This window comes from Pseudophryne corroboree, chromosome 3 (genome assembly GCF_028390025.1).
Source record: "Pseudophryne corroboree isolate aPseCor3 chromosome 3, aPseCor3.hap2, whole genome shotgun sequence".
Lineage (NCBI taxonomy): Eukaryota > Metazoa > Chordata > Amphibia > Anura > Myobatrachidae > Pseudophryne > Pseudophryne corroboree.
Window position 1 is genome coordinate 472,077,590 of NC_086446.1, and position 27,557 is coordinate 472,105,146.

Below are 27,557 nucleotides of genomic sequence, written 5' to 3' on the forward strand. Positions count from 1 at the left end.
GTCCCGGAGAAAATCTCTACAACTCAGGACCCTCCATGAAAGCTCCTTTCACAGATGCTCTGTTGGGTTATTATATGATCATTGATAATGTTATGCAATCTGATTTGGAGGTTTAATAGTTCCTCCCTGAGCTGAGCTTATATAATTTAGCTTATGTTTATTTTGTTTATTGGTTCTTAACGGTGGTTCATTATGGTTAGATGTTATTCCGACCCCCTTGGCCACCCTCCCCAGATTTAGTTGGTGGGCCCCTCGGTGGTCGGAGCTGCGTCCCCCCGCCGAGCTACTATAGTCAAGTTTGAGCATAGGGGAGATGGAATCTCCCTTAGATTCCCCATACGGGTGCTCAAACATTCGGACCCGTACGTCGTGTACAATGGGTCGTTGGCTCGGTCAAATTTACATGTTTATTTTACAGTCTTCTAGTTGTTTCTTTTTTTCTCTCCTGTCTCTTTCCCCTCTTTTTTCACCTCCTACTCTTCCTCTCCCCCTTGTCCCCCTTGTCTCCCCGGGAGATCATCCTTGGGCCATCAGGTTTAATTATGATAAGCTCACACTGGTAATAACATGTCTATTAATGTAATATCCTATAATGTAAAGGGTCTCAATAGTCCCCAAAAGAGGACCAAATTATTTCTTTTTCTGAAGCGGGTGAGGGGAGATCTGGTATTCCTTCAGGAGACGCATTTTAGAGGTGTCTCCCATCCTGAACTGCGCTCTAGACGCCATCCTGTCGCCATCCACGCCTGCGACCACACCCAAAAGAAAAGAGGGGTCGCCATTCTGATCCCCGCTCATTTACATTTGGAAATAGACCGAATCATTAAAGACAAACGCGGTAGGTTCCTTATTATAGTAGGCAAACTCAATAATGCTCCCATTACTATGGTCAATATTTACGCTCCCAACGTTAATCAGACCTCGTTCTTTGCTTCCTTAGACTCTAAAATTGCCCAATGTAGGAAAGGTGACCTCTTAATGGCAGGAGACTTTAACACTATACTACACCATAATCTTGATCGTTCCCACCCCCTCCCACCATCCCAGTCACACTTAAGCGCCCGTAACTCCAAAGCCTTGCACTCGCTACTTAAGAACCATCTACTGTTTGACTCCTGGAGGGTTGCCGACCCCTTAGTTAAAGATTATACGTTTTTCTCCCCAGTCCACAACCTATATACTAGAATTGACATGATAATGGTCGGAAGAGACCTGACCTCTAAAATTCAGAATTGCTGTATTTATCCAATAACGTGGTCCGACCACGCCCCTATATCTTTGACTCTGTCTGGGTTAGCTCGTACTCCCTCCCCCCCCTCTTGGTCCCTTAACGATGCCCTCCTTCAACAGCCTGAAGTGCTACAACAAACCACTCAGGCATTGACCGATTATTTCACCGAAAACCAAACACCCGGCATATCTGACATGACTCTGTGGGAGGCACATAAAGCGGTCCTCCGGGGCCACTTCATCCAGACCGCGGCCAGACTCCATAAACAGCGTTCTCAAAAAATTTTTAGAGCTATCCAATCAACTCCATCAGTTGGAGGAAGTCCATAAGGCCTCTCTAAACTCTGCTGATTTAGAAAAGGTACTTAAAGTCAGGGGCGAACTCAATATGCTTTTATCGCACAAAACTGAACAGTGCCTTAGACGTCTTAATCAGATATATTATGAAAAAGGAGATAAAGCTGACAAACTCCTAGCCAGAAAGCTGAGGGCTCAGATTTCTTCCAAAAATATTTTATCCATTCGTACCAAACAAGGAGCTCTGACTCATGATCCTGACCGCATTTTGGATGAATTCGAAGGGTTCTATAAATCACTGTATAACTCGGAAGTGACCCCCTCCTCGTCACAGAGATTTGATGAGGGGATCGACTCCCTCCTAGATAAATGTAATCTACCATCCTTGAGTAACTCGACAATTTCCCAGTTAAGTTCAGAGATTACTGTCGAGGAATTAGAGAATGCTCTTAAAACTCAGAAACCAGGTAAGGCCCCTGGACCTGATGGGATCTCAATTATGTACTATAAGAAATTTAAGGGGACTTTATTGCCCCACCTTTGTAGGCTTTTCAATGGTTTTCTAAACGGTAACCCCCTCTCTCCCCGTGCATTGGAAGCACAAATAGTTTTGATCCATAAGCCTGGGAAAGATCCTAACTCCTGTGCTAGCTACCGCCCCATTTCCTTATTAAATAACGATATTAAACTATTTGCTAAAATTCTAGCCCTAAGATTAAACCCAATTCTCCCGCACTTAATACACGCTGACCAGGTGGGCTTCATCCCAGGCCGACAAGCTAGAGACAATACACGGAGAACTATTAATCTGGTCCATCTTATTAACAAAACCAGACTGCCCTCCATCCTTCTCTCGCTTGACGCAGAGAAGGCTTTTGATAAAATACTATGGCCTTTCATGTTCGCCACCCTACGCAGGTTCGGCCTGGGAGGAAACCTACTTCAGGGTATTCAGGCACTCTACTCCAACCCCTCTGCTAGAGTCCGGGTTAATGGCAAAGACTCTCACCTTTTTCACATCAGCAACGGTACACGCCAGGGGTGCCCCCTGTCACCGCTAATTTTTGCTATGACGATCGAACCCCTGGCGTGTATGGTTAGGTCCAACCCCGACATCAGAGGAATCTCTGTTGGTGGGGAGGAATTCAAATTGTCATTATTCGCTGACGACGTTCTTTTAACCCTCTCCTCTCCTAATATCTCTATCCCTAATCTATTTAAAACCCTATCATTATATTCTCACTATTCGGGATATCGCATTAATTACTCTAAATCGGAAGCCCTCCCTCTGCATCTTGACGGGAATACCAGATCTCTCCTAGCTGCTAACTTTAATTTCTCCTGGCGCACCAAGAAAATTAAGTATCTAGGCGTGTATATCACTAATTCATACGACTCTCTATACTCGGAGAACTTCCCAGCTCTTTTTAAGTGTATAGAGTCAGACCTTCGAGCTTGGGATAAACAGATCATAGCCTGGTTCGGACGGATAGTCTCAGTAAAGATGAACATCCTCCCCAGGATTCTGTATCTGATGCAAACAATTCCCGTAAATATCCCCGCGGAGGCCTTACGTCGAATGCAGAAACTCTTCGTAAAATTTATATGGTCTAATAAGCCCCCTAGAATCAGGACCTCCATCCTAGTACGCGACCCATTAACGGGAGGTAGGGGATTGCCGGATATCCGTAAATACTATCATGCAACCCACCTGAGTCAGGCCTTAGCATGGTTCTCCCCAACCCCCCACCTACCCTGGATCCAAATTGAACTTCTTGCGGCCGGGGTCTCCACTTTGGTTTCCCTCCTTACGCCTACTAAGCCACTACGGTCTATGCAAACTTGTATCCCTTCAACAAAACTCACATGCTCCCTGTGGCTTTTCTGCATTCGACATTACGGCCTGTCCACTTTCCCTTCACCCATCACGTCCATTTGGGATAACCGGGATTTCCCCCCAGGCTCTACATTGCGGTCCCACTCGTGGCTCCGTTTGGACCCGCGCCCGTGTCTGGTGTTTGATTTTATAGATGGGTCCTCATGGCGTTCTCTTCAATCGCTAAGTGACAGATATAATATTTCCCAACCTGTAGTATATGAATACTTACAACTCCGCTCCTTTTTAAGCTCCCTTCCCAAATCCCAGGTTATCCGCCAGCCTACCCCCTTGGAGCGTCTTTGCATTTACTCTCCCATGCGGCAGGGTATTATCTCCATACTCTACGGTTTGTTACGTTCCCTGAAGGCAGTAAATCTACTTCCCCATGAAAGAAAGTGGGAACAGGACCTAGGCCCACCCCCCGACGAAGACTCCTGGGAAACCATTAGACAAAAAGTAGCCCAGTCTTCAATTTCCTCCTTGGTAAAGGAAAATTCTTATAAAGTTTATACGAGATGGTATCGGGTCCCTGCGACCTTGCATAGGATTTTTCCAGGGTCCTCTCCACTATGTTGGCGTGGATGCGGCCAAACCGGAGATTTCAAACACATATGGTGGTCGTGCCCAAAAATACACATGTTCTGGACTCAGGTGGAAGCCCTTATTAATTCTATCTTCTGTTCACAAATAACCCTGGGCCCATGGTCTGCCCTGCTGGGCCTTCCCTTACCCAATCTGGATAGTCATGCAAACAGCCTAGTACTCCAAATCTTACATGCAGCCCGCTGTGTTATAGCTAAGAATTGGAAAAAAACAATACCCCCCCTAGGAGCATGCTAATAGCTAAAATTTGGTATATCTCCACAATGGAGAAAATCACAGCATCCTTACATGACAGATCGGACAAATTTAGGAGGATATGGGAACCATGATTCACCTTTACTACACCCTCCACCTCAGGGGTGTGATGTTATGTGATGCGGTATGTTGTATTAACCTATACCAAAAAGGTCATAATAGATATAAGAGATGCTTTGCCGTCCTTGGCTGGACAGCCGACATGGTTTGCACCAGGGAGGTAATGCCCTTCCAGGCACATCCCCACCCTGCTAGCTCCTCTGACGACCCACCACTCTCCCATTCCCTTGCCCTTTCCCTCTCTTTCTCCCACTCTATCTGTCCCCTCCTCAGATTCTTCTCTCTTTTTAGTACTTTTCCTCTTTATGTTTATCATTGTTTAAACACAGAAAAATTGTAGTCGATACATACATCTGGCATTATTGACGTACTCCCTTGTTCTTGTTATATTGGGTTACCCCTCCACGGGATAACATGTATGTGATTCAATATTTACTCAGAGTTGTCATCTCCTATCTGTATTGTAACAATTCACTCGACTTAATAAAAATATTAAATAAAAAAAAAATAAGAATTTACTTACCGATAATTCTATTTCTCGGAGTCCGTAGTGGATGCTGGGGTTCCTGAAAGGACCGTGGGGAATAGCGGCTCCGCAGGAGACAGGGCACAAAAGTAAAGCTTTCCGATCAGGTGGTGTGCACTGGCTCCTCCCCCTATGACCCTCCTCCAAGCCAGTTAGGTACTGTGCCCGGACGAGCGTACACAATAAGGGAGGAATTTTGAATCCCGGGTAAGACTCATACCAGCCACACCAATCACACCGTACAACTTGTGATCTAAACCCAGTTAACAGTATTATAACAGCGGAGCCTCTGAAAAGATGGCTCACAACAATAATAACCCGATTTTTGTAACTATGTACAAGTATTGCAGATAATCCGCACTTGGGATGGGCGCCCAGCATCCACTACGGACTCCGAGAAATAGAATTATCGGTAAGTAAATTCTTATTTTCTCTATCGTCCTAGTGGATGCTGGGGTTCCTGAAAGGACCATGGGGATTATACCAAAGCTCCCAAACGGGCGGGAGAGTGCGGATGACTCTGCAGCACCGAATGAGAGAACTCCAGGTCCTCCTTAGCCAGGGTATCAAATTTGTAGAATTTAGCAAACGTGTTTGCCCCTGACCAAGTAGCTGCTCGGCAAAGTTGTAAAGCCGAGACCCCTCGGGCAGCCGCCCAAGATGAGCCCACCTTCCTTGTGGAATGGGCATTTACATATTTTGGCTGTGGCAGGCCTGCCACAGAATGTGCAAGCTGAATTGTATTACACATCCAACTAGCAATAGTCTGCTTAGAAGCAAGAGCACCCAGTTTGTTGGGTGCATACAGGATAACAGCAAGTCAGTTTTCCTGACTCCAGCCGTCCTGGAACATATTTTCAGGGCCCTGACAACATCTAGCAACTTGGAGTCCTCCAAGTCCCTAGTAGGTGCAAGGCACCACAATAAGCTGGTTCAGGTAAAACACTGACACCACCTTAGGGAGAGAACTGGGGACGAGTCCGCAGCTCTGCCCTGTCCGAATGGACAAACAGATATGGGCTTTTTTGAGAAAAACCACCAATTTGACACTCGCCTGGTCCAGGCCAGGGCCAAGAGCATGGTCACTTTTCCTGTGAGATGCTTCAAATCCACAGATTTGACTGGTTTTAAACCAATGTGATTTGAGGAATCCCAGAACTACGTTGAGATCCCACAGTGCCACTGGAGGCACAAAAGGGGGTTGTATATGCAATACTCCCTTGACAACTTCTGGACTTCAGGAACTGAAGCCAATTCTTTCTGGAAGAAAATCGACAGGGCCGAAATTTGAACCTTAATGGACCCCAATTTGAGGCCCATGGACACTCCTGTTTGCAGGAAATGCAGGAAACGACCGAGTTGAAATTTCTTTGTGGGGCCTTCCTGGCCTCACACCACGCAACATATTTTCGCCACATGTGGTGATAATGTTGTGCGGTCACCTCCTTTCTGGCTTTGACCAGGGTAGGAATGACCTCTTCCGGAATGCCTTTTTCCCTTAGGATCCGGCTTTCCACCGCCATGCCGACAAACGCAGCTGCGGTAAGTCTTGGAACAGACATGGTACTTGCTGAAGCAAGTCCCTTCTTAGCGGCAGAGGCCATAAGACCTCTGTAAGCATCTCTTGAAGTTCCGGGTACCAAGTCCTTCTTGGCCAATCCGGAGCCATGAGTATAGTTCTTACTCCTCTACGTCTTATAATTCTCAGCACCTTAGGTATGAGAAGCAGAGGAGGGAACACATACACCGACTGGTACACCCACTGCTGACCGTGCTATCACATGATTTTCCGCCCAGCGAAAAGTCCTTGCAGTTTTTGCCATTGCCCTCCTGCTTCTTGTGTCGCCCTGTCTGTTTACGTGGGCGACTGCCGTGATGTTTTTCCCACTGGATAAATACCGGCTGACCCTGAAGCAGAGGTCTTGCTAAGCTTAGAGCATTATAAATTTACCCTTAGCTCCAGTATATTTATGTGGAGAAAAGTCTCCAGACTTGATCACACTCCCTGGAAATTTTTTCCCTGTGTGACTGCTCCCCAGCCTCTCGGGCTGGGCTCCGTGGTCACCAGCATCCAATCCTGAATGCCGAATCTGCGGCCCTCTAGAAGATGAGCACTCTATAACCACCACAGGAGAGACACCCTTGTCCTTGGATATAGGGTTATCCGCTGATGCATCTGAAGATGCGATCCGGGCCATTTGTCCAGCAGATCCCACTGAAAAGTTCTTGCGTGAAATCTGCCGAATGGAATTGCTTCGTAGGAAGCCACCATTTTTACCAGGACCCTTGTGCAATGATGCACTGTTTTTAGGAGGTTCCTGACTAACTCGGATAACTCCCTGGCTTTCTCTTCCGGGAGAAACACCTTTTTCTGGACTGTGTCCAGAATCATCCCTAGGCACAGCAGACGTGTCGTCGGATCAGCTGCGATTTTGGAATATTTAGAATCCACCCGTGCTGTTGTAGCAGTATCCGAGATAGTGCTACTCCGACCTCCAACTGTTCCCTGGACTATGCCCTTATCAGGAAATCGTCCAAGTAAGGGATACTTAAGACGCCTTTTCTTCGAAGAAGAATCATCATTTCGGCCATTACCTTGGTAAAGACCCGGGGTGCCGTGGACAATCCAAACGGCAGCGTCTGAAACTGATAGTGACAGTTCTGCACCACGAACCTGAGGTACCCTTAGTGAGAAGGGCAAATTTGGGACATAGAGGTAAGCATCCCTGATGTCCCGGGACACTATATAGTCCTCTTCTTCCTGGTTCGTTATCACTGCTCTGAGTGACTCCATCTTGATTTGAACCTTTGTAAATGTTAAAAAAATTTTTTAGAATAAGTCTCACCTAGCCTTCTGGCTTCAGTACCACAATATAGTGTGGAATAATACCCCTTTTCTTGTAGTAGGAGGGGTAATTTAGTTATCACCTGCTGGGAATACAGCTTGTGAATTTTTTTCCATACTGCCTCCTTGTCGGAGGGAGACCTTGGTAAAGCAGACTTCAGGAGCCTGCGAAGGTGAAACGTCTCGACCTTCCAATCTGTACCCCTGGGATACTACTTGTAGGATCCAGGGGTCCTGTACGGTCTCAGCGCCATGCTGAGAACTTGTCAGAAGCGGTGGAACGCTTCTGTTCCTGGGAATGGGCTGCCTGCTGCAGTCTTCTTCCCTTTCCTCTATCCCTGGGCAGATATGATCTTATAGGGACGAGAGGACTGAGGCTGAAAAGACGGTGTCTTTTTCTGCAGAGATGTGACTTAGGGTAAAAAACGGTGGATTTTCCAGCAGTTGCCGTGGCCACCAGGTCCGATGGACCGACCCCAAATAACTCCTCATCCTTTATACGGCAATACACCTTTGTGCCGTTTGGAATCTGCATCACCTGACCACTGTCGTGTCCATAACATCTTTTGGCAGTTATGGACATCGCATTTACTCATGATGCCAGAGTGCAAATATCCCTCTGTGCATCTCGCATATATAGAAATGCATCCTTTAAATGCTCTATAGTCAATAAAACACTGTCCCTGTCAAGGGTATCAATATTTTTAGTCAGGGAATCCGACCAAGCCACCCCAGCTCTGCACATCCAGGCTGAGGCGATCGCTGGTCGCAGTATAACACCAGTATGTGTGTATATACTTTTTATGATATTTTTCCAGCCTCCTGTCAGCTGGTCCTTGAGGACGGCCCTATCTATAGACGGTACCGCCACTTGTTTTGATAAGCGTGTGAGCGCCTTATCCACCTTAAGGGGTGTTTCCCAACGCGCCCTAACTTCTGGCGGGAAAGGGTATACCGCCCATAATTTTCTATCGGGGGGAACCCACGCATCATCACACACTTTATTTAATTTATCTGATTCAGGAAAAACTATGGTAGTTTTTTCACATCCCACATAATACCCTCTTTTGTGGTACTTGTAGTATCAGAAATATGTAACACCTCCTTCATTGCCTTTAACGTGTGGCCCTAATAAGGAATACGTTTGTTTATTCACCGTCGACACTGGATTCAGTGTCCCTGTCTGTGTCTGTGTCGACCGACTAAAGTAAACGGGCGTTTTAAAACCCCTGACGGTGTTTTTGAGACGTCTGGACCGGTACTAATTGTTTGTCGGCCGTCTCATGTCGTCAACCGACCTTGCAGCGTGTTGACATTATCACGTAATTTCCTAAATAAGCCATCCATTCCGGTGTCGACTCCCTAGAGAGTGACATCACCATTACAGGCAATTGCTCCGCCTCCTCACCAACATCGTCCTCCTACATGTCGACACACACGTACCGACACACAGCACACACACAGGGAATGCTCTGATAGAGGACAGGACCCACTAGCCCTTTGGAGAGACAGAGGGAGAGTTTGCCAGCACACACCAAAAACGCTATAATTATATAGGGACAACCTTATATAAGTGTTTTCCCTTATAGCATCTTAATATATATAAGCATATCGCCAAATTAGTGCCCCCCCTCTCTGTTTTAACCCTGTTTCTGTAGTGCAGTGCAGGGGAGAGCCTGGGAGCCTTCCCTCCAGCCTTTCTGTGAGGGAAAATGGCGCTGTGTGCTGAGGAGATAGGCCCCGCCCCTTTTTCGGCGGCCTCGTCTCCCGCTCTTAACGGATTCTGGCAGGGGTTAAATATCTCCATATAGCCTCCGGAGGCTATATGTGAGGTATTTTTAGCCAAAATAGGTATTCATTTGCCTCCCAGGGCGCCCCCCTCCCAGCGCCCTGCACCCTCAGTGACTGCCGTGTGAAGTGTGCTGAGAGGAAAATGGCGCACAGCTGCAGTGCTGTGCGCTACCTTTAGAAGACTGAGGAGTCTTCTGCCGCCGATTCTGGACCTCTTCTTACTTCAGCATCTGCAAGGGGGCCGGCGGCAAGGCTCCGGTGACCATCCAGGCTGTACCTGTGATCGTCCCTCTGGAGCTGATGTCCAGTAGCCAAGAAGCCAATCCATCCTGCACGCAGGTGAGTTCACTTCTTCTCCCCTCTGTCCCTCGTTGCAGTGATCCTGTTGCCAGCAGGACTCACTGTAAAGTAAAAAACCTAAGCTAAACTTTCTCTAAGCAGCTCTTTAGGAGAGCCACCTAGAATTGCACCCTTCTCGGCCGGGCACAAAAATCTAACTGGCTTGGAGGAGGGTCATAGGGGGAGGAGCCAGTGCACACCACCTGATCGGAAAGCTTTACTTTTGTGCCCTGTCTCCTGCGGAGCCGCTATTCCCCATGGTCCTTTCAGGAACCCCAGCATCCACTAGGACGATAGAGAAATATATATATATGTTTTTATCTATGAATCAAGAATTCTTTTCAGTGTGCAATGGCTTATACATTATACTGTATGCAATCATTTAATATTTATTTTACTACCTTTTTTTGTAATAATTATTAGTGGAACAAATGCCAAATCTGGGTGCCAAAGTGCTGCATAAATGACTGTAGTTCTACAGTTAGAGTTATTGAATGTATCATTCATTATCATGTTTCTTATACTGAAATATTTAGTGTAACAAACTAATTAGCGGTTTTGGACCTTAACTTTTCATGGATCAAGCAGCATGTTTGTGTGCAGATATTTCATGTTGACTGGCAACAGGACTCATCTGCAGGCAAAAACGCTTTCAGTTTTGCCAACAAGTGTTGCCCAATTAGCAGATGTGTGTCTCTCCTTTTGGGACTGGTTGGCGTTAGTCCACGACAAGAAATGGCAGAGGCTCATGTAAGCAAAATGACTCCCCCATTACAATGCTGTTGTGTATTGTACATTATGGTGAATACTAGATATGTGAGTAGAGTTTTATAAACCATACAAAATCATTTTATACACTCATAAATCCATACTATGATTTTCAACTTGATAATAAGCAACACTTGGGAAAGGCTACAGTAAGTGACATTTCATATTGGTCAGTGACTCGATGCATAACCCTGGGCGGTTCCTAGGGGGTAGTTCCACAAACAAAAAATGTCCATGTTTAAAGTTCCCACTAAAATCGGCAGAAATATATAAAATTTATTTCAAACAATAATTTCATGCCAAGGGTCTGATTCGTCTATACGTTAGCTGCTGGATATGTATCGAAGAAGTGACCTATCATAATCGATGGGCCCATGCATGCAGAGGGAGGTCACAAGCAGCAGCTCGCGTGTAATTTAATTCTCCCCCTAGTGTTTTACTATTTGTGGAACTCTCATACTACTGGTATTGCACAATAGGTATAAAGACGTGTACTTTCGTAGAGATGAGTGGATTCGGTTTTACTCGGTTTTACTCGGTTCTCAAAACGGCATCTTATTGGCTCACGGATGTCACGTGTTTTGGATAGCCAATAAGATGCCGTTTTGAGAACCGAGTAAAACCGAGTAAAACCGAATCCGCTCATCTCTACTTTCCAGTATGACCTGAGAAAGAACATAGTATAACAGTATTCACGTGATGTACTCCATGTACTAGTCAAATGGCAAAAAAAACAGGCAAATGAGAAAATAGTATATGCAGTACAAGGCAAAAAGCATATCAAGTAAAAAAAGAAAAGCATATACAGTACAGTAGTATAACAGATGCAAAAATAGCAGCAGGTTAAGGTTACAATGAGTAATCTCAGAGCTTTTCTAATTACACCAGGTACACACTACGGCAACAGGCAATCTTGCGGATGGTCGGGACAAATTTCCTTCACTCCAGTCCGCACAAGATTGCCTGTACACACTAGGCAGTGTAATGAACATTGTACTTCGTTCCTCCCTTCATTACACTACACAGTCCCGCATACGATATGGTCTGATTGGCCAGAAGATCTTATATGCAACCCAGGGGAACGTGCAATCGGCATACACACTGAAGATTTGTTGTACTAGGCTGACCATATTATCCCTTTAACCTGGGACACTCAGGAATTACACAGGTTCTGTGGCTGGCTGACTACAAGCCTGCATTTCACCTGGTTTTATGCAGCCACAGAACCTGTGTAATTCATGAGTGTCCCAGGTTAAAGGGATAATATGGTCAGCCTAGTTGTACCAATATGAGAAATCGTGAAGATACTGTTCTAGGGGTATATTCAATTAGGGTCGAAAACTGCCGTCTGTCGAAAAGACGGTAGTTTTTTATTCGACAAGTCGTGGAATTCGACTTGTCGAATAGTACGTGAATCGGCGGTATAGCTGCTGATTCACGTACTTTTGAGTGAAACGGGGCCAAATTCGTCAGGATTTGGCCCCGTTTCCGACCATCTCAGTCCGACATAAAAAAATGTCGGACTGAGATGTGGGACCCATAGGAGGAGAGGGTGGGGAGCCGCAGGGAGACGGGGGACAGCCGTGGGCGTACAGGGGAGAGCAGCGCTACAGCACAGCGCTGCAGCAGGATGTCTCACACCCGGCTCCAGCAAGTAAGGTCACACTTGCTGGAGCCAGGTGGACACTGCTGTGAAGTCTGGCGGCTGTGTGACATCCTCCTGCAGCGCTACTGTAGCGCTGCTCTCCTCCGTCTGCCCATGGCTGTCGCCGCTGGTCTCCCCGCGCTTCCCCCCTCTCCTTTTCTGGATCTTTCATCTCAATTCAACTTTTTAAAAGTCGAATTGAGAGGAGATTGAATAGGGGTTGTCAGATCCATTCCGACAAATGCATGTCTGAATGGATCCGACCCTAATTGAATATACCCCTAGTGTGTACCCAGCCCAGGGACTGGTTCAATTACACAGAAGCAGCTTAGGAGCTCATTTCTGCTAGCAACTCCATGGCCTGTGAGCAGAAATGCGCCAGAAACACGCCCCAAGAAGCCATTACAGCAGCAGCTTGTGTGTAATTCAATTGGCCACTAAATAGGAAAGCTCTGAAATTTCTTCGAGTTCTGGGCCAGGTAAGAAAGGGCAGCATATATTATTTACTCACAAAGCAGCATAGAGTGGAAAAATGCAATAGAATGTAGCATAATGTACAGCAGAACATGGTAAATATTCAAGACAGTATATGGCACCACAGGACTTGGCGTATTTATAAAGGGTGCAGTGTGCGTGGTGCACACAGGGCCCCGGGGTCACACCACACACCCTGCACTCATTATTATTAGTAATAGCTTCCGGAGTCCAGCGGCGCAGCAGCGCTGCTGCAGAAATCACTGAGAAAATGGTGCGACGCCATTATCCCAGTGTTTTGTGCATGTGCAGTAGGAAAATCACTGGGAAAATGGCCTCCACACCATTTTCCTGGAGATCTGCGCATGTGCTCTAGACTCTAGGACAGCGCCCTAAGCTACAGCGTTGCCGGCTAGAAAGGAGGGGACCCAGACGGATCCTGCACACGGGCCTCCTCTCTAGAAACACCTCTGCATACATACATACATACATACATACATACATGGAACATCAGGATAGTACAGCGCAGCTTGAAAAAATGACATTAGTATCAGTGATCAACTTTATTTTTCACAGAACTTGGAGTTATTTTCGTGTATACTAGAGATGAGCGGGTTCGGTTCCTCTGAATCCGAACCCGCCCGAACTTCAGGTTTTTTTACACGGGTCCGAGCAGGCTCGGATCTTCCCGCCTTGCTCGGCTAACCCGAGCGCGCCCGAACGTCATCATCACGCTGTCGGATTCTATCGCGAGACTCGGATTCTATATAAGGAGCCGCGCGTCGCCGCCATTTTCACACGTGCATTGAGAGTCATAGGGAGAGGACGTGGCTGGCGTCCTCTCCGTTTAGAGAAGAGAGAGACACAGTATTTTGGGGAGCATTATTAGGAGGAGTACTACTATACTGTATACTACTATACTACTTGCTGAAGTGATATTTATAGATTAGATAGTGTGACTGTAAGTGTATTATCTGACTTGTGGGGGAGACACTGACAGTGGGGAGCAGTTAGAGTCTGAGAGCAGGACTCAGGAGTACATATAACGTACAGTGCACACTTTTGCTGCCAGAGTCAGTGCCACACTGCCATTGTTGTGACCACACTGACCACCAGTATAATAATATATTTTGTGATTGTCTGCTTAGGCCTCGGAGTACTAGTTGCAAGTTGCAACGTGACCTGAAGTGACCACCAGTTTAATAATCAATCACCACCAGTTTAATATATATATATATCATTGTATATAATATATATATATATATATAATATTGTATACCACCTACCCGTGGTTTTTTTTTTTTCATTCTTCTTTATACATACTACTATAGTAGCTTACTGTAGCAGTCTGCGGTGCTGTGCTGACCTGACAGTGTCCAGCAGGTCCGTCATCAGTCATTACATAATAAATATATATAGTACCTGTCCGGCTGCAGTACTAGTGATATTATATTGATTTCATCTCATTATCAATAATTTATCATCCAGTCTAGACTCTATATTAGCAGCAGACACAGTACGTTAGTCCACGGCTGTAGCTACCTCTGTGTCGGCACTCGGCAGTCCATCCATAATTGTATACCACCTACCCGTGGTTTTTTTTTTTCTTTCTTCTTTGTACATACTACTATAGTATAGTAGCTTACTGTAGCAGTCTGCGGTGCTGCTGAGCTGACAGTGTCCAGCAGGTCCGTCATCAGTCATCATTACCTAATAAATATATTATCTACCTGTCCGGCTGCAGTACTAGTGATATTATATATACATACATATATATATATTGATTTCATCTCATTATCAATCATCCAGTCTATATTAGCAGCAGACACAGTACGGTAGTCCACGGCTGTAGCTACCTCTGTGTCGGCACTCGGCAGTCCATCCATAAGTATACTAGTATCCATCCATCTCCATTGTTTACCTGAGGTGCCTTTTAGTTGTGCCTATTAAAATATGGAGAACAAAAATGTTGAGGTTCCAAAATTAGGGAAAGATCAAGATCCACTTCCACCTCGTGCTGAAGCTGCTGCCACTAGTCATGGCCGAGACGATGAAATGCCAGCAACGTCGTCTGCCAAGGCCGATGCCCAATGTCATAGTACAGAGCATGTCAAATCCAAAACACCAAATATCAGTAAAAAAAGGACTCCAAAACCTAAAATAAAATTGTCGGAGGAGAAGCGTAAACTTGCCAATATGCCATTTACCACACGGAGTGGCAAGGAACGGCTGAGGCCCTGGCCTATGTTCATGGCTAGTGGTTCAGCTTCACATGAGGATGGAAGCACTCAGCCTCTCGCTAGAAAACTGAAAAGACTCAAGCTGGCAAAAGCACCGCAAAGAACTGTGCGTTCTTCGAAATCCCAAATCCACAAGGAGAGTCCAATTGTGTCGGTTGCGATGCCTGACCTTCCCAACACTGGACGTGAAGAGCATGCGCCTTCCACCATTTGCACGCCCCCTGCAAGTGCTGGAAGGAGCACCCGCAGTCCAGTTCCTGATAGTCAGATTGAAGATGTCAGTGTTGAAGTACACCACGATGAGGAGGATATGGGTGTTGCTGGCGCTGGGGAGGAAATTGACCAGGAGGATTCTGATGGTGAGGTGGTTTGTTTAAGTCAGGCACCCGGGGAGACACCTGTTGTCCGTGGGAGGAATATGGCCGTTGACATGCCTGGTGAAAATACCAAAAAAATCAGCTCTTCAGTGTGGAGGTATTTCAACAGAAAAGCGGACAACAGGTGTCAAGCCGTGTGTTGCCTTTGTCAAGCTGTAATAAGTAGGGGTAAGGACGTTAACCACCTCGGAACATCCTCCCTTATACGTCACCTGCAGCGCATTCATAAGTCAGTGACAAGTTCAAAAACTTTGGGTGACAGCGGAAGCAGTCCACTGACCAGTAAATCCCTTCCTCTTGTAACCAAGCTCAAGCAAACCACCCCACCAACTCCCTCAGTGTCAATTTCCTCCTTCCCCAGGAATGCCAATAGTCCTGCAGGCCATGTCACTGGCAATTCTGACGATTCCTCTCCTGCCTGGGATTCCTCCGATGCATAATTGCGTGTAACGCCTACTGCTGCTGGCGCTGCTGTTGTTGCTGCTGGGAGTCGATGGTCATCCCAGAGGGGAAGTCGGAAGACCACTTGTACTACTTCCAGTAAGCAATTGACTGTCCAACAGTCCTTTGCGAGGAAGATGAAATATCACAGCAGTCATCCTGCTGCAAAGCGGATAACTGAGGCCTTGACAACTATGTTGGTGTTAGACGTGCGTCCGGTATCCGCCGTTAGTTCACAGGGAACTACACAATTTCTTGAGGTAGTGTGCCCCCGTTACCAAATACCATCTAGGTTCCACTTCTCTAGGCAGGCGATACCGAAAATGTACACAGACCTCAGAAAAAGACTCACCAGTGTCCTAAAAAATGCAGCTGTACCCAATGTCCACTTAACCACGGACATGTGGACAAGTGGAGCAGGGCAGGGTCAGGACTATATGACTGTGACAGCCCACTGGGTAGATGTATGGACTCCCGCCGCAAGAACAGCAGCGGCGGCACCAGTAGCAGCATCTCGCAAACGCCAACTCTTTCCTAGGCAGGCTACGCTTTGTATCACCGGTTTCCAGAATACGCACACAGCTGAAAACCTCTTACGGCAACTGAGGAAGATCATCGCGGAATGGCTTACCCCAATTGGACTCTCCTGTGGATTTGTGGCATCGGACAACGCCAGCAATATTGTGTGTGCATTAAATATGGGCAAATTCCAGCACGTCCCATGTTTTGCACATACCTTGAATTTGGTGGTGCAGAATTTTTTAAAAAACGACAGGGGCGTGCAAGAGATGCTGTCGGTGGCCAGAAGAATTGCGGGACACTTTCGGCGTACAGGCACCACGTACAGAAGACTGGAGCACCACCAAAAACTACTGAACCTGCCCTGCCATCATCTGAAGCAAGAAGTGGTAACGAGGTGGAATTCAACCCTCTATATGCTTCAGAGGTTGGAGGAGCAGCAAAAGGCCATTCAAGCCTATACAATTGAGCACGATATAGGAGGTGGAATGCACCTGTCTCAAGCGCAGTGGAGAATGATTTCAACGTTGTGCAAGGTTCTGATGCCCTTTGAACTTGCCACACGTGAAGTCAGTTCAGACACTGCCAGCCTGAGTCAGGTCATTCCCCTCATCAGGCTTTTGCAGAAGAAGCTGGAGACATTGAAGGAGGAGCTAACACGGAGCGATCCGCTAGGCATGTGGGACTTGTGGATGGAGCCCTTAATTCGCTTAACAAGGATTCACGGGTGGTCAATCTGTTGAAATCAGAGCACTACATTTTGGCCACCGTGCTCGATCCTAGATTTAAAGCCTACCTTGGATCTCTCTTTCCGGCAGACACAAGTCTGCTGGGGTTGAAAGACCTGCTGGTGAGAAAATTGTCAAGTCAAGCGGAACGCGACCTGTCAACATCTCCTCCTTCACATTCTCCCGCAACTGGGGGTGCGAGGAAAAGGCTCAGAATTCCGAGCCCACCCGCTGGCGGTGATACAGGGCAGTCTGGAGCGACTGCTGATGCTGACATCTGGTCCGGACTGAAGGACCTGACAACGATTACGGACATGTCGTCTACTGTCACTGCATATGATTCTCTCACCATTGAAAGAATGGTGGAGGATTATATGAGTGACCGCATCCAAGTAGGTACGTCACACAGTCCGTACTTATACTGGCAGGAAAAAGAGGCAATTTGGAGGCCCTTGCACAAACTGGCTTTATTCTACCTAAGTTGCCCTCCCACAAGTGTGTACTCCGAAAGAGTGTTTAGTGCCGCCGCTCACCTTGTCAGCAATCGGCGTACGAGGTTACATCCAGAAAATGTGGAGAAGATGAAGTTCATTAAAATGAATTATAATCAATTCCTCCGTGGAGACATTGACCAGCAGCAATTGCCTCCACAAAGTACACAGGGAGCTGAGATGGTGGATTCCAGTGGGGACGAATTGATAATCTGTGAGGAGGGGGATGTACACGGTGATATATCGGAGGATGATTATGAGGTGGACATCTTGCCTCTGTAGAGCCAGTTTGTGCAAGGAGAGATTAATTGCTTCTTTTTTGGTGGGGGTCCAAACCAACCCGTCATTTCAGTCACAGTCGTGTGGCAGACCCTGTCACTGAAATGATGGGTTGGTTAAAGTGTGCATGTCCTGTTTATACAACATAAGGGTGGGTGGGAGGGCCCAAGGACAATTCCATCTTGCACCTCTTTTTTCTTTCATTTTTCTTTGCGTCATGTGCTGTTTGTGGAATGTTTTTTGGAAGGGCCATCCTGCGTGACACTGCAGTGCCACTCCTAGATGGGCCCGGTGTTTGTGTCGGCCACTAGGGTCGCTTATCTTACTCACACAGCTACCTCATTGCGCCTCTTTTTTTCTTTGCGTCATGTGCTGTTTGGGGAGGGTTTTTTGGAAGGGCCATCCTGCGTGACACTGCAGTGCCACTCCTAGATGGGCCCGGTGTTTGTGTCGGCCACTAGGGTCGCTTATCTTACTCACACAGCTACCTCATTGCGCCTCTTTTTTTCTTTGCGTCATGTGCTGTTTGGGGAGGGTTTTTTGGAAGGGCCATCCTGCGTGACACTGCAGTGCCACTCCTAGATGGGCCCGGTGTTTGTGTCGGCCACTAGGGTCGCTTATCTTACTCACACAGCTACCTCATTGCGCCTCTTTTTTTCTTTGCGTCATGTGCTGTTTGGGGAGTGTTTTTTGGAAGGGCCATCCTGCGTGACACTGCAGTGCCACTCCTAGATGGGCACGGTGTTTGTGTCGGCCACTAGGGTCGCTTAGCTTAGTCATCCAGCGACCTAGGTGCAAATTTTAGGACTAAAAATAATATTGTGAGGTGTGAGGTATTCAGAATAGACTGAAAATGAGTGGAAATTATGGTTTTTGAGGTTAATAATACTTTGGGATCAAAATGACCCCCAAATTCTATGATTTAAGCTGTTTTTTAGTGTTTTTTAAAAAAAAACCACCCGAATCCAAAACACACCTGAATCCGACAAAAAAAATTCGGTGAGGTTTTGCCAAAACGCGGTCGAACCCAAAACACGGCCGCGGAACCGAACCCAAAACCAAAACACAAAACCCGAAAAATTTCAAGTGCACATCTCTAGTGTATACTATACATATTATAAGTATTGCTGAGATTGCTACAGTGGAGCATATAAAATGAGGTCTCACTCACCTGGGGGTCACTGTTGGGTTTTCGGATGTTTACATGACCAGATTCCTGCTGATGTAAAGGAGAACCTGACGAATGGAATCCATTTACTGAAAATACAGCAAACATTAGATAAAACATTTAAAGAGAACAGGAGAGTTTATGTTGTTTTTTTCTTTTTTTAACTGTATATTATGATGCATTTGTTTTTGATACATAGCATGGGAAAGGGGTCTATTTATCATTTAGCAAGGGTAGGAAGCGTTTCCAATTGCCAGTGATAACTAGACACTTAAAACCCAACTGTGCGTATAAAATCCACATAACACAAATGTTTGCACTGACTGGAACATGTAGCATGAATTTGATAGAGCCGGCAGACAAGGGTGACACAGTGAGGTGAGTCAGGGCTCCAAGTTAGAAAGGGAGGGTTTAGGCTGAGAGCTGAAGAAACAGATTTTGAGAGCCTGTCTGAAGTTTTGCAGAGTGCTGGAGAGTCTGATAGGGAGAAGTCACAGGCTTTTGTTGTAGGAAAAAAAACAGGGAGCTTCCATTACTGAGAAATTATTTATATGTAATACCTGTTAAAAAAAATAATAATAATTCATAGAGAAGCAATGTGTGTTCTAGTCGATTACAGGTAAATAATTGTCCTAGAAGCAGCATATAGTCGATTGTTTCTCTCTGAAACTATTTTGTATGATTTAGGGGCATATTCATTAACAAAAAAATTGTGCAATGAGAATTTTTAGCTTTCACTTCTCATTGTATTCGTTTACAATTTTTTCATAATTCATCATTGCCCCATTATAAAATGATCACTTCCGATAAACTGGTCTTTTTCTGAAGACAGTTTTTCGGAAAAGTGATACTCGCCTGCTCTCCCCCTCCCTGTCGTGTCTGCCCAGTGATCGCTCCCCTCCTCTCCCACAGTCTATTGTGAGTGTCCCCACAGGCTTCCCCCACTGTCCAGCGCTTCTTCATGTCCGCAGTGATTGCTCCCCTGCTGCCTCTCTGCCACTGACCGGAAGCCACTGCCGAAGCCTGTGCGCCCCCCCCCCCAGCTAAGAAAAGCAGCCACATTAAGATGCCGGTATCAGTCTCCCGCCACCACTGCAGTGACCGCTTCCATGCCCCCAGCTACCAGGAGGACTGCTTGGGAGCCGGGAAAGGCTGCAGTAGGTAAGAGGACACAGCGGGAGGGGTCTCTGCAGCATCGGGAAACTGTTCACCATCTCAGGATGGCAAACAGTTTCTCTTTCAAACTATAAAGTTTGACGAATGTCACAATTTCTACATTCCCTGGGAAATGTAGAAATTGTGACAAATTATGGATAATGACTATGCCCCTTAGTGCTACAGTATAGTATGTACTCATCCGATTAAAGTGGTTTAGAAAATAAGTGCACTTTTGTCATGTTTGTAGGTTAAGAGGATTATTTATTTATTATTACCAGTTATTTATATAGCGCACACATATTCTGCAGCGCTCTACAGAGAATAATTGGCCATTCACATCAGTCTCTGCCGCAGTGGAGCTTACAATCTATCTATATTCCCTATCAGATGTACACACGCACACATTCACGCTACGGTTAATTTTGTTGGCAGTCAATTGACCTACCTGCATATGTTTGGATTGTGGGAGGAAACCGGAGTACCTGGAGGAAACCCACACAAGCACGGGGAGAAAATAAAAACTCCAAACAGTTAGGGCCATTGTGGGAATTGAACCCATGACCTCAGTGCTGTGAGGCAGTAATGATAACCATTATACCACACAGAGCTAGTTACAATATATGACTGGAATATAGGCAGGAAAAGATGCACATATGGTAAATCCCATTTACATGCATACAGTATGTTCAGAAGGAAGTATCTCAATATGTGTTCATTTGTGCATAATTAGCGTACAGTATGTGTCAGGTTGGGTGTACTATGGTATGCCGGCGGTTGGGATCCCTGCGCCCAGCATACCAGCACCGGGATCCCGACCGCCTGTGTACCGGCAGTGGAGCGAGTGCAAAAGAGCCCCTTGATGGCATGGTGGCACACCTATTTATTCTCCCTCTTGTGGTGTTGTGGACACCCCAAGAGGGAAAATAGTTGCCGGTATGCCAGCTGTCGGGATTCCGGCGCTGGTATGCTGAGCGCCGGGATTCCGACAGCTGGCATATCAATTGCCACCCATCAGGTTTACTGTACGTCAGGAGTCATAATAATGCTCTGAATCAGTAATGAGTACATACAGTCACAGGCGTATTTATAATGGGTGCAGTGTGTGCAATGCACACTGCCCCAGGGTCCAGGGGGTCCACACCGCACACTCTGTTCCCATTATTTTTATTACTTACCTTCAGGAGTCCCGTGACACAGCAGCAGCGCTGCAGAAATCACTGGGAAAATGGCACAGCACCATTTTCCCATTGTTTCACGCATGCGCAGTAGACAAATCACTGGGAAAATGGCCACCACACCATTTTCCCTGAGATCTGTGCATGCGCAGTAGACTCTGGGACAGCGCTACAGTCCCCTAAGCGCTGCTGGCTAGAGAGGAGGCGGCCCAGACGGAGCCTGCACAAGGACCTCCTCCTCTCTAGAAACGCCCCTGCATACAGCACAGTCAAATTCTAAACTAGCCCCAAATTAACAAAGTAGACCTATAAGCTGACAACACAAAAGGCCCATGTTGCTGCCCGATATGAGTGCCTGGCTATGGCAATAATGTCCAAAAGGTCTTCCAGTATCATGCAAGCCTGTAAGTTATGGGCCCTATATATACACACTTGTTGACCCACCGCCGAGCTGCCCGATGGCCAATTTGGCCGGTGGGCGACCTGGCGGCGGGGGAGAGGTGACAGGGGGAGTGAAGTTTCTTCACTCCCCCATCACCCGGCTCCATAGCAGTGCATGCTAATATGGAAGAGATTGTCCATATTGGCCTGCATGCATAAGTGACGGGGCACCAACGATGAACGAGTGCGGGGCCGCGCATTGTTCATCGTTGGTGTTTCCACACTAAACGATATGAACGAGTTCACGTTCATTAATGAATGAGAACGATCATATTGTTCAGAGTTATCTTCCAGTGTTTAGGGCCCATTAGTCTTGTCAGATGGTGATATACTGGTTATGGTAATGCAATCATTGTCCAACTTCTTTTACAAACATTTAGGCCTGATTTAGACCTGATAGCTGTTTTTGCGATTTCACAAGGCTGCCGATTATCGGTCGACTGCGCATGCATACGGATCATAATGCGCATGAGCGAGGCCAAACTGCGAAAAAGTCCAGTGTCTTTTTTTGATCACCAGGCGTACTGAAGTCGATTGACAAGAAGCGGGTGTTTGGGGTGGTAACTGCCCATTTTCTGGGAGTGTCAGGAAAAATGCAGGTGTGCCCAAGCGTTTTCAGGGAGGGTGTGTGACGTCAGCTCCGGCCCTGATCAGCCTGATTCTATCGCAGTGTAGGAGTAGGTCCTGGGCAACGCACAAACTGCACAGACAGGAAAAATCATTTGATGGTGAGCTGCGAACGGATTTGCAGCTGACTGGTGTTTGCAAAACTTTTTGCAAGGCATGCGCAGACTTGCACGAGGCAGATTTTCACGTTGTCTGGGAGGCAACTATCTGATCGCAAATTCGCAGAGGTGCGATCAGGTTTGAATTACTCCCCATATTTGTTGAAAATTGCCTGAAATCTATTGTGATACTGCAACGTGCATTGCCAATATTGAGGTAATATTTTTAAGATATTACAGGTTGAGTATCCCATATCAAAATATTCTGAAATACGGAATATTCCAAAATACGGAATTTTGAGTGAGAGTGAGATAGCGAAACCTTTGTTTTCTGATGGCTCAATGTACACAAACTTTGTTTAATACACAAAGTTATTAAACATATTGTATTAAATGACCTTCAGGCTGCGTGTATAAGGTGTATATGAAACATAAGTGAATTGTGTGAATGTACACACACTTTGTTTAATGCACAAAGTTATTAAAAATATTGGCTAAAATTACCTTCAGGCTGTGTGTATAAGGTGTATATGAAACATAAATGAATTGTGTGAATGTAGTTGTACACACACTTTGTTTAATGCACAAAGTTATTTAAAATATTTGCTAAAATGACCTTCAGGCTGTGTGTGTAAGGTGTATATGAAAAATAAATGCATTCTGTGCTTAGACTTAGGTCCCATCGCCATGATATCTCATTATGGTATGCAATTATTCCAAAATATGGAAAAATCCGATATCCAAAATACTTCTGGTCCCAAGCATTTTGGATAAGGGATACTCAACCTGTACCTCTATTCTATGTCTACGATTAATAAATACATTATCTAGCAGACTGGCTAAAGCAGTGGTTTCCAACCAGTGTCAGACTGGGACATGAAGGGCCCACTGGGGAAATGCAGTGGTAGGGACCCACTAATGCATGGTCTGGGCCCCTTGATAAATATTATATATGGTAAATACTGCTAGTACATACATGACAATGTATCAGATTAATAACATCAATGCACTGTAGAAAATACACCATAGTCCTGTGCAGTATAATGTAACATTGTGCATGATGTATGATGTATAATCAAGTGTACAAATGTGGAGGATTCCAGAGGAGGGGGTGGATGCCCAGGCAGTGTGACCCACTGGGGGTTTCGCTGTACCTCCATGAGTCAGTCCGACCCTGTCTCCAATCTTAATTGGGGTGTGAGCTACTTGAGAAAAATGAAACCTCTGAAAGAGCTACTAAAATTTTTAAAAGATAAAAACTGACTAATAATAATATTAATACAGGTTGAGCATACCTCCCAACTGTCCCGATTTTCGCGGGACAGTCCCGTTTTTTTGGGACTGTCCCGCTGTCCGCAGTGTCCCGCAGTGTGGAAGGGGAAGTTGGGAGGCTCCTGTCATCGCTGCTCTGCTTAGCAGAGCAGCGGTGAATAGACGCTGTGCGCATGCGCACAGCGTCTATTCAGTGAAGACAGGGAGAGGGGGCATGCCAGCGGCTCACAGAGCGCTGGTCATGACCCCTTTAGTGATGAAAAATGGGGGCATGACTCGCGATCGCGGCAGTGCCGCGAGACCACTCCCCCTTTCGGTTAGACCACGCCCCCTTTGGGGGGGCGCAGGAGTCCCTCTTTGAGCCCACAGAATGTTGGGAGGTATGGGTTGAGTATCCCTTACCCAAAATGCTTGGGACCAGAGGTATTTTGGATATGGGATTTTTCCGTATTTTGGAATAATTGCATACCATAATGAGATATCATGGTGATGGGACCTAAGTCTAGGTACAGAATACATTTATGATTCATATACACCTTATACACACAGCCTGAAGGTAATTTAATACAATATTTTTAATAACTTTGTGTATTAAACAAAGTTTGTGTACATTGAGCCATCAGAAAACAAAGGTTTCACTATCTCACTCAAAAAATTCTGTATTTCGGAATATTCCGTATTTTGGAATATTTGGATATGGGATACTCAACCTGTAATAATAATAATAATAATAATAATAAATGTTCCTTCTGCTGCTGCCTCTTGCTTGCTCATGGATAGGGCCGGTAATCCCTATCTGCATTCCCCTAAATGTGCACGCGCTCCTGTGAAAGTTGGTGTGGCCTCGCAACTATATATTAGTTGCGCATAATGCCCACAGTAGTGCACCTTACACATAAAACCCCCAATATAGTGCCAGGTACACGTAATGCCCCCAGTATAATGCCAGATACACGTGATGCCACAGCAGTGCCAAAAACACTTAATGCCCCCAGCAGTGCTAGACTTCATGCTCCAGCAGTGCCAGACGTAATGCCACCAGCAGTGCCAGACGTAATGCCCCCAGCAGTGCCAGACGTAATGCCCCCAGCAGTGCCAGACGTAATGCCCCCCATGCAGTGCCAGATGTCATTCCCTGGAGCAGTGCCAGACATAATGCCCCCAGCAGTGCTCACTGTTTCTGGCTTCTACTGCCACTGCTGCTCCTTTCTCAAGGGATGGGTGAGGAGGGGAGGGGAGAAGAGCGCAGCGCGCACCTCACCTGCCCCTCACTGAAAGTCTGGTGAGCGCACGGTGACACTCTCCAGCGGCCATTTGAAATATGGTGGCGGCTCATGAGCCAATCAGAGCTTGCAGTCCAGCAGCCAATTAGGAGCTGCCACTGCCGGTCCATGAGCTTTGATATCCGCCAGCTCCATATTAGAACTGAAGGGAGCAGCTCCAGTGACAGCCGAAGCCCGTGCGCTCTGTGAGCTACCAAATATATTACGGTGAGCTACCGGTAGCTCGCAAGCAACGGGTTGGCAGTTACTGGTCTAAAGCATATACCGTTCCTTCAGACTCTCCATCATCAGGGAGCAGGATGAGTAAAGCCCTTTGTTCACACCGGCTGCTACTGGTGTGCAACCCCTTCCAGTCCCTTTAGAACCAATTTCCATAAGGTAAGCACCACATATACTAAAATCGGTTAGGTTCTGAGTGCTGGCGGTCAGAATAGTGACCACAACATCCTGACGGCAAGAATCTTGACAGGGGGAAGGCAAGTATACTTACCTCCCCCTATGGCCCCCTATCCCTCCGTTCCCGCATCTTAATCCCCCCCTTCCACCCCACAGAAAACCTAACCCTTTGTGGTGGTGCCTGAACCTAAACCCCCCTTCCCGCAGCCTAAATCTAACCCTCCCTCCCAGGCAGCCTAACCCTCCTCCTCCCCGCAGCCTAAACCTAAGGCCCCTGCCCCGGTGCCAGCATTCCGAGACGTGTCGGGATCTGGTGTCGCCATTTTACTGCCAGGACCCTGACCGCCGGGATCCTGACAGGATCCCTACTAAAACAGTGCTGAACTAGACTGCTGATTCTGGGGAAATCTCCAGTGGGGCCAACCACCTACAATACAAAAAAAAGTGTAGTTTGATATGCATGCAGAAAGTGTGATTAGTTTATAACTAGTACCATACTCCAACCTCCTGCTCCAGGTAATGAGGAGGATTTGTGACATACACCTGGAACTGGAGGTTGGAGGATGGCACAACTAATGCACTAATCATGCCTTCTACAGGCACGTCAAGCCACAAACTATTTTGTGAGCTGTTGCTTTCCTACGTACCTTTGATGCTGCATTGTACAGTGTAACAAACCGTAAGATTAGGCTATGGTTCATATCGGTTTGTAGCCCCCTGTGCCATCTTTTCAGTAAACAGGCACCAGGAGTCTACAAATATCACTGTAGAAGTTTCTATTACAAGGGTACTACAGCACCCAGCATGCCTTGAGCTGAAACAAAGATGTCAGAAAAAGGAGTGCAGTCAAACTTCCAAAAATGCTGCGTTTCCCCGAATGTTCCCCTGGTGTTCTTGACCCTGAACACTGCCCAGTGCCACTGCACTGCCACATCATGCCAATATTAATTTTGAAAACCAAGTAAACAGACGCACAAGTGCTTTAAGAGAGGTGGGGGCCTGTGTGCAGTCTCCGATTGGGCCCCCTCCTCTCCAGTGGTGTAGTAAACTGCAATTGTACCAGTGTCGAATATGTAGGTCTCCGGGAACATGGCGCCTGCGCTGCGTTCCCGGGGGCATCTCTATGGCACATTTGCGAATCAACAGAAAATAGCGGCCATTTTCCTTCAGCAAGCACCCGGCCGACAGAGAAGCGAGTATAGTTAAATGGGTGCAGTGTGTGCAGTGTGTGGGACCCCCTGGATCCAGGGACCCGTGTGCACCGCACACCTTGCTGCCACTATAGATACGCCAGTGCAGAGATGAGACGCACCTACAACATTCAACACATATACACTCTCGCTATGCATGCTGCATAAATGGGTATTATATGTTAAATATTTTGGTTTTATCATACCTTCCAACACCTGGTACTTAGAAATAAGGGCCCCCCATGTACCTTTTGGCGTGCGCACCCGGGAAGGGTGTGTGGCCTCGAGTGGACGGGGAATGGCCTTGGCAAATACAGGCATTACCCCATTTTCCGCACTATAGGGGTGTGGCCAGCTCTCGCCAAGCAGCAGGACCCCAGGCTCACCTCCCTGCACTGGTTAGATGTGCAGTTACAGTAGCATTCACCTGCTGTGCTGTGTAGAACAGCAGTGATGTATGCTCCCCTACCCTTCCCTCCTCAGGTGTCTGAAAAACAGACCCAAATAGGGACAGTTGGGATGTATGGTTTAACCCACACAAAACAAATATGCTAGCCTTACTGATACACATTTCTCTTTTTTTGATAATTCCTTTGGACGTGAAAAATTTATTTTTCAAAAATTCCGCCAGGCAATTCATCATAAACCAGGACAAAGTGATAATTATATTAAAACCTGACAATTTTACTGTCCAGGTTTTCCAATATCTAAGTGGCCAGGTGGGAACTGACACACACTAGATGTCATTTGATGGGATCCCTCCCTGCTCTACTAATCCAAGGTGCTATTCTCTGTCTAGCACATAATGTATTTCCTTGCTTATAAGGGAATATTCTATTTTATACACTGCGACAGTATAAACAGCAGAGTATAAAATATACACATGACTCTTCATGCTGCATTGATTTCCTTTCCGTAGCTCTGAAAACATGCTCTTCCTTAGTTAAAATCCATCCATTCAA

The 27,557-nt window shown here is 46.5% G+C and overlaps 1 protein-coding gene across 5 annotated transcripts in view; it reads right to left on the minus strand.

Annotated features, from left to right (window-relative positions):
• GAS7 (growth arrest specific 7) overlaps positions 1–27,557 on the minus strand; it is a 675,298-nt gene that overhangs the window by 162,071 nt on the left and 485,670 nt on the right. For all 5 annotated transcript variants that reach the window (XM_063960779.1, XM_063960781.1, XM_063960778.1 and 2 more), the window contains exon 4: positions 18,959–19,044. In XM_063960779.1, coding sequence (XP_063816849.1) covers positions 18,959–19,044 — 86 coding nt within the window. The remainder of the gene's footprint in view (positions 1–18,958; positions 19,045–27,557) is intronic.